Source organism: Tachyglossus aculeatus, chromosome 18 (assembly GCF_015852505.1).
Source record: "Tachyglossus aculeatus isolate mTacAcu1 chromosome 18, mTacAcu1.pri, whole genome shotgun sequence".
Classification (NCBI taxonomy): Eukaryota; Metazoa; Chordata; class Mammalia; order Monotremata; family Tachyglossidae; genus Tachyglossus; species Tachyglossus aculeatus.
In genome coordinates this window covers 24625005-24639235 of record NC_052083.1, presented here as the reverse complement: position 1 = coordinate 24639235, position 14231 = coordinate 24625005, and the positions used below count along the sequence as shown (strand labels likewise).

Below are 14231 nucleotides of genomic sequence, written 5' to 3'. Positions count from 1 at the left end.
CTTGGACTTCCCAAGCGCTTAGCACAGTGCTCTGCACATCGTAAGCGCTCAATAAATACGATTGATTGATTGATTGATCGATCGACTGTCTCTGTAAGTTGCCAACTTGGACTTCCCAAGCGCTTAGCACAGTGCTCTGCACACCGTAAGCGCTCAATAAATACGATTGATTGATTGATTGATCGATCGACTGTCTCTATAAGTTGCCAATTTGGACTTCCCAAGCGCTTAGCACAGTGCTCTGCACACCGTAAGCGCTCAATAAATACGACTGATTGATTGATTGATCGATCGACTGTCTCTATAAGTTGCCAATTTGGACTTCCCAAGCGCTTAGCACAGTGCTCTGCACACCGTAAGCGCTCAATAAATACGACTGATTGATTGATTGATCGATCGACTGTCTCTATAAGTTGCCAATTTGGACTTCCCAAGCGCTTAGCACAGTGCTCTGCACACCGTAAGCGCTCAATAAATACGATTGATTGATTGATTGATCGATCGACTGTCTCTATAAGTTGCCAATTTGGACTTCCCAAGCGCTTAGTACAGTGCTCTGCACATCGTAAGCGCTCAATAAATACGATTGATTGATTGATCGATCAACTGTCTCTATAAGTTGCCAATTTGGACTTCCCAAGCACTTAGTACAGTGCTCTGCACACCGTAAGCGCTCAATAAATACGATTGATTGATTGATTGATTGATCGACTGTCTCTGTAAGTTGCCAACTTGGACTTCCCAAGCGCTTAGCACAGTGCTCTGCACACCGTAAGCGCTCAATAAATACGATTGATTGATTGATTGATCGATCGACTGTCTCTATAAGTTGCCAACTTGGACTTCCCAAGCGCTTAGCACAGTGCTCTGCACACCGTAAGCGCTCAATAAATACGATTGATTGATTGATTGATCGATCGACTGTCTCTATAAGTTGCCAACTTGGACTTCCCAAGCGCTTAGCACAGTGCTCTGCACACCGTAAGCGCTCAATAAATACGATTGATTGATTGATTGATCGATCGACTGTCTCTGTAAGTTGCCAACTTGGACTTCCCAAGCGCTTAGCACAGTGCTCTGCACACCGTAAGCGCTCAATAAATACGATTGATTGATTGATTGATCGATCGACTGTCTCTATAAGTTGCCAACTTGGACTTCCCAAGCGCTTAGCACAGTGCTCTGCACACCGTAAGCGCTCAATAAATACGATTGATTGATTGATTGATCGATCGACTGTCTCTATAAGTTGCCAATTTGGACTTCCCAAGCGCTTAGCACAGTGCTCTGCACACCGTAAGCGCTCAATAAATACGACTGATTGATTGATTGATCGATCGACTGTCTCTATAAGTTGCCAATTTGGACTTCCCAAGCGCTTAGCACAGTGCTCTGCACACCGTAAGCGCTCAATAAATACGACTGATTGATTGATTGATCGATCGACTGTCTCTATAAGTTGCCAATTTGGACTTCCCAAGCGCTTAGCACAGTGCTCTGCACACCGTAAGCGCTCAATAAATACGATTGATTGATTGATTGATCGATCGACTGTCTCTATAAGTTGCCAATTTGGACTTCCCAAGCGCTTAGTACAGTGCTCTGCACATCGTAAGCGCTCAATAAATACGATTGATTGATTGATCGATCAACTGTCTCTATAAGTTGCCAATTTGGACTTCCCAAGCACTTAGTACAGTGCTCTGCACACCGTAAGCGCTCAATAAATACGATTGATTGATTGATTGATTGATCGACTGTCTCTGTAAGTTGCCAACTTGGACTTCCCAAGCGCTTAGCACAGTGCTCTGCACACCGTAAGCGCTCAATAAATACGATTGATTGATTGATTGATCGATCGACTGTCTCTATAAGTTGCCAATTTGGACTTCCCAAGCGCTTAGCACAGTGCTCTGCACACCGTAAGCGCTCAATAAATACGATTGATTGATTGATTGATCGATCGACTGTCTCTATAAGTTGCCAACTTGGACTTCCCAAGCGCTTAGCACAGTGCTCTGCACACCGTAAGCGCTCAATAAATACGATTGATTGATTGATTGATCGATCGACTGTCTCTGTAAGTTGCCAACTTGGACTTCCCAAGCGCTTAGCACAGTGCTCTGCACACCGTAAGCGCTCAATAAATACGATTGATTGATTGATTGATCGATCGACTGTCTCTATAAGTTGCCAACTTGGACTTCCCAAGCGCTTAGCACAGTGCTCTGCACATCGTAAGCGCTCAATAAATACGATTGATTGATTGATTGATCGATCGACTGTCTCTGTAAGTTGCCAACTTGGACTTCCCAAGCGCTTAGCACAGTGCTCTGCACACCGTAAGCGCTCAATAAATACGATTGATTGATTGATTGATCGATCGACTGTCTCTATAAGTTGCCAACTTGGACTTCCCAAGCGCTTAGCACAGTGCTCTGCACACCGTAAGCGCTCAATAAATACGATTGATTGATTGATTGATCGATCGACTGTCTCTATAAGTTGCCAACTTGGACTTCCCAAGCGCTTAGCACAGTGCTCTGCGCACCGCAAGCGCTCAATAAATCCGACTGGTGAGGAGGAGGAGGGTGTGGGGGAGGCGGGATTCGAACCCATGGCCTCGGACTCCCAAGCCCGCACTCCTTCCGCCGAGCCCCGCTGCTTCCCCAATCAGTGCGACTGAGTGAGTGAATGAACAGAGACGTGTGACGATAATAATAATGGCGATAATAATGGTAATAATTATAATGGTAATAATAATATTATATAATATTACATTATAATAATATTATTATTTTATTATAGTATATTATAATTATTATTATATTATATATTATTATTATTTTATTATTATTATTATATAGCACACACAAAAAAAACGAGCTTGGGCACGTCAGGTCAGACGAGACAGCGCGAGCCGTGCGGTTTTGCGGTCTCCTCTACCTGCACGTCGTCTTGCGCGGTCGGCGACTCCTGGTTACAGAGAATGCTTTGAAACCTCTGCAGTAAAGGGAGCAAGGGCGCGCTGGTCCCCTGGGCAGATCTCTCGTTATCCGTCTCCCTGGCTCCGTTATCCCACAGCTGAAGCAACAACAGGATGGCAGACAGCATCTGGCTGAAGCAACAAAACAAAACAAAAAAACCACAACATTTGTCCCCACCTAGAACAACAAAACCAAAAAAAAAAAAACAAAAACACAACACTCGTCCCCACCTAGAACAAAACCAAACCGCATTTGTCCCCACCTAGAACAAAACCAAAAAAAACCCCACATTTGTCCCCACCTAGAAGATCGAAACCAAAAAAAAACCACAACACTTGTCCCCACCTAGAAGAACGAAACAAAAAAAAAAACCCCCAACATCCGTCCCCACCTCTCAAGTGCAATGGGTTTTTGGGGCAATCCCGAAGGCAAAAGTGGGAGAGGAAAGAGAGAGCGCGGGAGAGATACAAAGATGCTCCACGGTCCTGAGTTGCACGGGCGGCGAAAGGAATAAGCGCTTAGTACAGTGCTCCGCACACGGGAAGCACTCAATAAATACGATTGAAATACGATCACTGGAACTCTCGCCCTGGACTCGGAGCCCTTGTCCAGGGCCTAAATCAGCCCTCGAATCTCTCTCGCTACTTACATAGATTGTCCTGATGATGATGATGATGATAATAATAATAATAATAATAAAAATGATAATAATAATAATGATGATAATAATAATAATAATGATGATAATAATAATAATAATAATAATAATGATGATGGCCTTGTCCAGGGCCTAAATCAGCCCTCGAATCTCTCTCGCTACTTACGTAGATTGTCCTGATGATGATGATGATGATGATGATGATAATAATAATGATGATGATAATAATAATAACGATGATGATAATAATAATAATGATATAATAATTATGATGACGATAATAATAATAATAATAATAATAATAATAATAATAATAATGCTGGCCTTGTCCAGGGCCTAAATCAGCCCTCAAATCTCTCTCGCTACTTACGTAGATTGTCCTGATAATAATAATAATAATAATAATAATAATAATAATAATAATGCTGGCCTTGTCCAGGGCCTAAATCAGCCCTCGAATCTCTCTCGCTACTTACGTAGATTGTCCTGATAATAATAATAATAATAATAATAATGATAATAATAATAATAATAATAATAATGGCCTTGTCCAGGGCCTAAATCAGCCCTCGAATCTCTCTCGCTACTTACGTAGATTGTCCTGATAATAATAATAATAATAATAATAATAATAACGATGGCCTTGTCCAGGGCCTAAATCAGCCCTCGAATCTCTCTCGCTACTTACATGGATTGTCCTGATAATAATAATAATAATAATAATAATAATAATAATAATAGCCTTGTCCAGGGCCTAAATCAGCCCTCGAATCTCTCTCGCTACTTACACAGACTGTCCTGATAATAAGAATGGTAATAATGACGGCATTTGTTAAGCGCTTACTAAGTGCGAAGCACTGTTCTAAGCGCTGATGCTCTAGAAGAAAGGAGCAGATAATAAAATAGGCTTGTGCTAGCTAATTGGTCAAGGTGCTTCTTCTTGCCCAAATGAGAGATTGCTAAAACTAAAGAAATTCAGTGAGCGGGGGGGAAAACAATGCACGAGATAGTTAAAATTAAAGAAATTCAGTAAGAGGGGGAAAAACAAGGCACGAGATAGTTAAAACTAAAGAAATTCAGTAAGGGGGGGGGAAATGCACGAGATAGTTAAAATTAAAGAAATCCAGTAAGAGGGGAAAAAATAATGCATGAGATAGTTAAAACTAAAGAAATTCAGTAAGGGGGGGGAATAATGCACAAGATAGTTAAAACTAAAGAAATTCAGTAAGAGGGGGGAAAAACAATGCACTAGATAGTTAAAACTAAAGAAATTCAGTAAGGGGGGGAAAATAATGCACAAGATAGTTAAAACTAAAGAAATTAAGTAAGAAGGGGAAAAATAATGCACGAGATAGTTAAAATTAAAGAAATTCAGTAAGGCGGGGAAAAATAATGCACAAGATAGTTAAAACTAAAGAAAATCAGTAAGGGGAAAAACAATGCACGAGATAGTTAAAACTAAAGAAATTCAGTAAGGGGGGGGGAAACAATGCACGAGATAGTTAAAACTAAAGAAATTCAGTAAGGGGGGGAACAATGCATGAGATAGTTAAAATTAAAGAAATTCAGTAAGGGGGGGGAAACAATGCATGAGATAGTTAAAACTAAAGAAATTAAGTAAGGGGGGAAAAATAATGCACAAGGTAGTTAAAACTAAAGAAATTAAGTAAGAAGGGGAAAAATAATGCACAAGGTAGTTAAAACTAAAGAAATTAAGTAAGAAGGGGAAAAATAATGCACGAGATAGTTAAAATTAAAGGAATTCAGTAAGAGGGGGAAAAATAATGCACGAGATAGTTAAAACTAAAGAAATTCAGTAAGGGGGGGAAAACAATGCACAAGATAGTTAAAACTAAAGAAATTCAGTAAGAGGGGGAAAAACAATGCATGAGAGTTAAAACTAAAGAAATTCAGTAAGAGGGAAAAATAATGCACGAGATAGCTAAAATGAAAGAAATTCAGTAAGGGGGGAAAAATAATGCATGAGATAGTTAAAACTAAAGAAATTCTAGTAAGAGGGAAAACAAAAATCCACAGAAGTGCTCTTTTCTCATTAAATAATAATGATGGTATTTCTTAAGCGCTTACTATGTGCAAAGCACTGTTCTAAGCGATGGATAATAATAATAATAATAACAATGGTATTTATTAAGCGCTTACTATGTGCAAAGCACTGTTCTAAGCACTGGATAACAATAATAATAATAATAATGGTATTTACTAAGCGCTTACTATGTGCAAAGCACTGTTCTAAGCGCTGGGTAGTAATAATGATGATAATGGTATTTATTAAGCACTTACTATGTGCAAAGCACTGTTCTAAGTGCTGGATAATAATAATAATGGTATTTATTAAGCACTTACTATGTGCAAAGGACTGTTCCAAGCGTTGGATGATAATAATAATAATAATAATAATAATAATAATAATAATAGTATTTATTAAGTGCTTACTATGTGCAAAGCACCGTTCTAGGTGCTGGATAATAATAATAATGGTATTTACTAAGCGCTTACTATGTGCAAAGCACTGTTCTAAGTGCTGGGTAGTAATGATGATGATAATGGCATTTATTAAGCACTTACTATGAGCAAAGCACTGTTCTAAGTGCTGGATAATAATAATAATGGTATTTATTAAGCACTTACTATGTGCAAAGCACTGTTCTAAGCGTTGGATGATGATGATAATAATAATAATAATAATAATAATAATAATGGTATTTATTAAGTGCTTACTATGTGCAAAGCACCGTTCAAGGTGCTGGATAATAATAATAATGGTATTTATTAAGCACTTACTACGTGCAAAGCACTGTTCTAAGCGCTGGATGATAATAATAATTATAATAATAATGATAATAATAATAATAATAATAATAATGGTATTTATTAAGTGCTTACTATGTGCAAAGCACCATTCTAGGCACTGGATAATAATAATAATAATGATGGTATTTATTAAGAGCTTACTAGGTGCCAAGCACTGTTCTAAGCACTGGGGAGGTTACAAGGGGATCAGGTGGTCCCCCGGGGGGCTCACAGTCCCACTCCCCATTTTCCAGATGAGGGAACTGAGGCCCAGAGAAGTGAAGTGACTTGCCCAAGGTCACCCAGCTGACAGTTGGCGGAGCCGGGATCTGAACCCATGACCTCGGACTCCCAAGCCCGGGCTCCTTCCACCGAGCCAGGTTCCGAGCTTCGAGGCGGAAAACACCTTCGGAGAAGCAGCGTGGCTCAGTGGGAAGAGCCCGGGCTTGGGAGTCCGAGGTCATGGGTTCAGATCCCGGCTCCGCCAACTGTCAGCTGGGTGACCTTGGGCAAGTCACTTCCCTTTTCTGGGCCTCAGTGACCTCATCTGGAAAATGGGGATGAAGACTGAGAGCCCCCCGGGGGACCACCTGATCACCCGGTAACCTCCCCGGCGCTTAAAATGGCGCTTGGCACATGGTAAGCGCTTAACAAATACCAAAATTCTTATTATTCTCCATCTCTGGGCCTCAGTTCCCTCGTCGGGAAAATGGGCGCTTAGAACAGTGCTTGGCATATAGTAAGCACTTAAATACCAAAATTCATCTTCTTCCTGTACCTCAGTTCCCTTATCTGGAAAATGGGGATGAAGACTGGGAGCCCCCGGGGGGACCACCTGATCACCCTGTAACCTCCCCAGTGCTTAAAACGGCGCTTGGCACATGATAAGCACTTAACAAATACCAAAGTTATTATTCTTCATCTCTGGGCCTCAGTTCCCTCGTCGGGAAAATGGGCGCTTAGAACAGTGCTTGGCACATAGTAAGCACTTAACAAATACCAAAATTCTTCTTCCTGTACCTCAGTCCCCTCACCTGGAAAATGGGGATGAAGACTGGGAGCCCCCGGGGGGCCCACCTGATCACCCGGTAACCTTCCCAGCGCTTAAAACGGCGCTTGGCACATGGTAAGCGCTTAACAAATACCAAAATTCTTATTATTCTTCATCTCTGGGCCTCAGTTCCCTCGTCGGGAAAACGGGCGCTTAGAACAGTGCTGGGCACATAGTAGGTGCTTAACAAATACCAAACTTCTTCTGCTTCTTCTTCCTGTTCCTCAGTTCCCTCATCTGTAAAATGGGAATGAAGACCGGGAGCCCCCCGGGGGACCACCTGATCACCCTGTAACCTCCCTGGCGCTTAAAACGGTGCTTGGCACATAGTAAGCGCTTAACAAATACCAAAATTCTTCTTCCTGTACCTCAGTCCCCTCACCTGGAAAATGGGGATGAAGACTGGGAGCCCCCGGGGGGCCCACCTGATCACCCCGTAATCTCCCCGGCGCTTAAAATGGTGCTTGGCACATGGTAAGCGCTTAACAAATACCAAAATTCTTATTATTCTTCATCTCTGGGCCTCAGTTCCCTCGTCGGGAAAATGGGCGCTTAGAACAGTGCTTGGCACATAGGAAGCACTTAAATACCAAAATTCATCTTCTTCCTGTACCTTAGTTCCCTTATCTGTAAAATGGGGGTGAAGACTGGGAGCCCCCGGGGGGACCACCTGATCACCCGGTAACCTCCCCGGCGCTTAAAACGGCGCTTGGCACATGATAAGCACTTAACAAATACCAAAGTTATTATTCTTCATCTCTGGGCCTCAGTTCCCTCGCCGGGAAAATGGGCGCTTAGAACAGTGCTTGGCACATAGTAAGCACTTAAATACCAAAATTCATCTTCTTCCTGTACCTCAGTTCCCTTATCTGGAAAATGGGAATGAAGACTGGGAGCCCCCGGGGGGACCACCTGATCACCCGGTAACCTCCCCAGTGCTTAAAACGGCGCTTGGCACATGGTAAGCGCTTAACAAATACCAAAATTCTTATTATTCTCCATCTCTGGGCCTCAGTTCCCTCGTCGGGAAAATGGGCGCTTAGAACAGTGCTTGGCACATAGGAAGCACTTAAATACCAAAATTCATCTTCTTCCTGTACCTCAGTTCCCTTATCTGGAAAATGGGAATGAAGACTGGGAGCCCCCGGGGGGACCACCTGATCACCCTGTAACCTCCCCGGTGCTGAAAACGGCGCTTGGCACATGATAAGCACTTAACAAATACCAAAGTTATTATTCTTCATCTCTGGGCATCAGTTCCCTCATCGGGAAAATGGGCGCTTCGAACAGTGCTTGGCACATAGTAAGCACTTAACAAATACCCAAATTCTTCTTCCTGCACCTCAGTCCCCTCACCTGGAAAATGGGGATGAAGACTGGGAGCCCCCGGGGGGACCACCTGATCACCCTGTAACCTCCCCGGCGCTGAAAACGGCGCTTGGCGCATGGTAAGCGCTTAACAAATACCCAAATTCTTATTTTATTCTTCATCTCTGGGCCTCAGTTCCCTCGTCGGGAAAACGGGCGCTCAGAACAGTGCTTTGCACACAGTAAGCGCTTAACAAATCTTCCTGTACCTCAGTCCCCTCACCTGGAAAACGGGGAGGAAGACGGGGAGCCCCCCGGGGGGACCACCTGATCACCCGGCAACCTCCCCGGCGCTTGGCCCGTGGGAAGCGCTTAAGAAATGCCATCGTTATTATTATTATTATTATTATTATTATTATTATTATTATTATTATTATTTCGAGCTCTTGGTCCGCGCCACCGCGTTCATCCCGTCTTTTTCCGGGGGCCGGGAGGGAGTCTCACCTCAGCGTTCCTCGCTGGACGGCCAATTCCAACAGGATGGCCAAGGCCACGTGCTGATCCTGCAGGGGAACCGGCCCCGATCCCTTGCTGCCCGCAGCCCCGTGGACGTCCCTGCGGGCGGAAGGAAAGCCGGGCTCGGGGCGCCGGAAACGGGAAGAGCGGCATTCCGCCCTCAGGGCCGGGATCCCGCTTCCCGCCGTTGGAGACGGCCCGCGGAGAAACACCCAGCTCGGCCCCCCCGGGCGCTCAGTACGGCGCTCGGCGCCCGGCGGGCGCTCAATCAACGCGACGGAATGAACGGAGGAGTGAACGAGGGCGGGGGGAGGAAGGAAAATCCGCGGAAAATCCGGCCGGGGAACCGACTTATGGGACTCCCCCTTGGGAGATTCACTCATTCATTCATTCATGAGAAGCAGCGCGGCTCAGTGGAAAGAGCCCGGGCTTTGGAGTCCGAGGTCCCGGGTTCAAATCCCGGCTCCGCCGATTGTCAGCTGGGTGACTTTGGGCAAGTCGCTTCTCTGGGCCTTTTAGACTGTGGGGTAGGGTAGGGACTGTCTCTATATGTTGCCAACTTGGACTTCCCAAGCGCTTAGTACAGTGCTCTGCATACAAAATGCAGGATGACACACTCATCCTCATTTTGCCCTGCAAAATGGGGATGACACACTCAAGCACTCAATAAATACGACTGATTGATTGACTGGGCCTCAGTTCCCTCATCTGTCAAATGGGGATGAAGACTGTGAGCCCCCCCCCGTGGGACCACCTGATCACCTTGTAACCCCCCCAGCGCTTAAAACGGTGCTTGGCACATAGTAAGCGCTTAATAAATGCCATCATTTATTATTATTATTCATTCATCCATCCGTTCGTTCAATCGTATTTATTGAGCGCTTGAGCGTGTCATCCCCATTTTCCAGATGAGGCCCAGAGAAGGGAAGTGACTTGCCCAAAGCCCCCAGCTGACGAGTGGCGGAGCCGGGATTTGAACCCATTCATAATAATAGTAATGGCATTTATTAAGCGCTTACTATGTGCAAAGCACTGTTTTAAGCGCATTCATTCATTCATTCAGCCGTATTTATCGAGCACTTACTGTGTGCAGAGCACCAGACTAAGCGCCTGAGAAGTACAAGCTGGCAACATACTCATTCATACGGTCATATTTATTGAGCACTTACTGTGTGCAGAGTACTGTACTAAGCGCTTGAGAAAGAAGTTGGCAACATATTCATTCATTCATTCATCCATTCGGTCATATTTATTGAGCGCTTACTGAGTGCAAAGCATTGGACTAAGCGCTTGAGAAGTACAAGTGGCAACATATTCATTCATTCAGTCAGTCAGTCAGTAGTATTTATTGAGCACTTACTGTGTGCAGAGCACTGGGCTAAGCGCCTTAGAAGTACAAGCTGGCAACATATTCATTCATTCAGTCAGTTGTATTTATTGAGCGCTTACTGTGTGCACAGCACTATACTAAGCGCCTGAGAAGTACAAGTTGGCAACATATTTATTCATTCATTCAGTCAGTTGTATTTATTGAGCACTTACTGTGTGCAGAGCACTGGACTAAGCGCTTGAGAAGTACAAGTTGGCAGCATATTCATTCAGTCAGTCGTATTTATTGAGCGCTTACTGTGTGCAGAGCACTGTACTAAGCGCTTGAGAAGTACAAGTTGGCAGCATAGTCATTCATTTAGTCAGTTCTATTTACTGAGTGCTTACTGCGAGCAGAGCACTGTACTAAGCACCTGAGAAGTACAAGCTGGCAACATATTCATTCATTCAATCAGTCAGTCGTATTTATTGAGCGCTTACTGTGTGCAGAGCACTGTACTAAGCGCCTGAGAAGTACAAGTTGGCAACATATTTATTCAGTCAGTTGTATTTATTGAGTGCTTACTGTGTGCAGAGCACTGTACTAAGCGCTTGAGAAGTACAAGTTGACAGCATATTCATTCATTTAGTCAGTCGTATTTATTGAGCACTTACTGTGAGCAGAGCACTGTACTAAGCGCCTGAGAAGTACAAGCTGGCAACATATTCATTCATTCAGTCAGTCATATTTATTGAGCGCTTACTTGTGCAGAGCAATGGACTAAGCACTTGAGAAGTACAAGTTGGCAACATATTCATTCAGTCAGTCAGTCAGTCGTATTTATTGAGCGCTTACTGTGTGCAGAGCACTGGACTAAGCGCCTGAGAAGTACATGTGGCAACAAAGTCATTCATTCAGTTGTATTTATTGAGCACTTACTGTGTGCAGAGCACTGTACTAAGCGCTTGAGAAGGACAAGTGGCAACATAGTCATTCATTCAGTCATATTTACTGAGCACTTACTGTGTGCAGAGCACTGTACTAAGTGCTTGAGAAGGACAAGTGGAAACATATTCATTCAGTCAGTCAGTCGTATTTATTGAGCGCTTACTGTGTGCAGAGCACTGCACTAAGTGCTTGAGAAGTACAAGCTGGCAACATATTCGTTCATTCATCCATTCAGTTGTATTTATTGAGCACTTACTGTGTGCAGAGCACTGGACTAAGCGCTTGAGAAGGACAAGCTGGCAACATATTCATTCACTGTCAGTCATATTTATTGAGCGCTTACTGTGTGCAGAGCACTGGACTAAGCGCTTGAGAAGTACAAGTTGGCAGCATATTCATTCATTTAGTCAGTCGTATTTATTGAGCGCTTACTGTGAGCAGAGCACTGTACTAAGCACCTGAGAAGTACAAGCTGGCAACATATTCATTCATTCAGTCAGTCATATTTATTGAGCGCTTACTTGTGCAGAGCACTGGACTAAGCGCCTGAGAAGTACAAGTTGGCAACATATTCATTCATTCATTCAGTCAGTCGTATTTATTGAGCGCTTACTGTATGCAGAGCACTGTACTAAGTGCCTGAGAAGTACAAGTTGGCAACATATTCGTTCATTCATCCATTCAGTTGTATTTATTGAGCACTTACTGTGTGCAGAGCACTGGACTAAGCGCTTGAGAAGGACAAGCTGGCAACATATTCATTCATTCATTGTCAGTCATATTTATTGAGCGCTTACTGTGTGCAGAGCACTGTACTAAGCGCCTGAGAAGTACAAATGGCAACACAGTCATTCATTCAGTCAGTCAGTCGTATTTATTGAGCACTTACTGTGTGCAGAGCACTGGGCTAAGTGCCTGAGAAGTACAAGCTGGCAACATATTCAATCATTCAGTCAGTCAGTCGTATTTACTGAGCGCTTACTGTGTGCACAGCACTGTACTAAGCGCCTGAGAAGTACAAGTTGGCAACATTTATTCACTCAGTCAGTTGTATTTATTCAGCGCTTACTGTGTGCAGAGCACTAGACTAAGCACTTGAGAAGTACAAGTTGGCAACATATTCATTCATTCATTCAGTCATATATATTGAGCGCTTACTGTGTGCAGAGCACTGTACTAAGCGCCTGAGAAGTACAAGTTGGCAACATATTCATTCATTCATTCAGTCATATTTATTGAGAGCTTACTGTGTGCAGAGCACTGTACTAAGCGCTTGAGAAGTACGAGTGGAAACATATTCATTCATTCATTGTACTTATTGAGCGCTTACTGTGTGCAGAGCACTGGACTAAGCGCTTGAGAAGTACAAGCTGGCAACATATTCATTCATTCAGTCAGTCAGTCGTATTTATTGAGCGCTTACTTGTGCAGAGCACTGGACTAAGCGCCTGAGAAGTACAAGTTGGTAACATATTCATTCATTCAGTCGGTCCGTCGTATTTATTGAGCGCTTACTGTGTGCAGAGCACTGGACTAAGTGCTTGAGGAGTACAAGTTGGCAACATATTCATTCATTCATACTTATTGAGCGCTGTGTGCAGAGCACTATACTAAGCACTTGAGAAGTACAAGTTGGCAGCATATTCATTCATTTAGTCAGTTGTATTTATTGAGCGCTTACTGTGAGCAGAGCACTGTACTAAGCGCCTGAGAAGTACAAGCTGGCAACATATTCATTCATTCATTCAGTCATATCTATTGAGCACTTACTTGTGCAGAGCACTGGACTAAGCGCTTGAGAAGTACAAGCTGGCAACATATTCATTCATTCAGTCAGTCAGTAGTATTTATTGAGTGCTCACTGTGTGCAGAGCACTGGACTAAGTGCCTGAGAAGTACAAGTTGGCAACATATTCGTTCATTCATCCATTCAGTTGTATTTATTGAGCACTTACTGTGTGCAGAGCACTGGACTAAGCGCTTGAGAGCGACAAGCTGGCAACATATTCATTCATTCAGTCAGTCATATTTACTGAGCACTTACTTGTGCAGAGCACTGGACTAAGCACTTGAGAAGTACAAGTTGGCAACATATCATTCATTCAGTCAGTCAGTCTTATTTATTGAGCGCTTACTGTGTGCAGAGGACTGTACTAAGTGCCTGAGAAGTACAAGTTGGCAACATATTCGTTCATTCATCCATTCAGTTGTATTTATTGAGCACTTACCGTGTGCACAGCACTGGACTAAGCGCTTGAGAAGGACAAGCTGGCAACATATTCATTCATTCATTGTCAGTCATATTTATTGAGCGCTTACTGTGTGCACAGCACTGGACTAAGCGCTTGAGAAGTACAAGTGGCAACATATTCATTCATTGTATTTATCGAGCGCTTACTGTGTGCAGAGCACTGCACTAAGTGCTTGAGAAGTACAAGCTGGCAACATATTCATTCATTCAGTCGGTCGGTTGTATTTATTGAGCGCTTACTGTGTGCAGAGCACTGGACTAAGCGCCTGAGAAGTACATGTGGCAACATAGTCATTCATTGAGTCGTATTTATTGAGCACTTACTGTGTGCAGAGCACTGTACTAAGTGCTTGAGAAGTACAAGTGGCAACGTATTCATTCATTCATTGTAT

At 43.4% G+C, this 14231-nt stretch overlaps 1 protein-coding gene across 1 annotated transcript in view; it reads right to left on the bottom strand.

Moving 5' to 3' along the window:
- HERC2 (HECT and RLD domain containing E3 ubiquitin protein ligase 2) overlaps positions 1–14231 on the bottom strand; it is a 319306-nt gene that overhangs the window by 262452 nt on the left and 42623 nt on the right. Inside the window, exons 7-8 of the mRNA XM_038760185.1 lie at positions 9320–9430; positions 2947–3118 (exon numbers count right to left, since the gene is read on the bottom strand). Coding sequence (XP_038616113.1) covers positions 2947–3118; positions 9320–9430 — 283 coding nt within the window. The remainder of the gene's footprint in view (positions 1–2946; positions 3119–9319; positions 9431–14231) is intronic.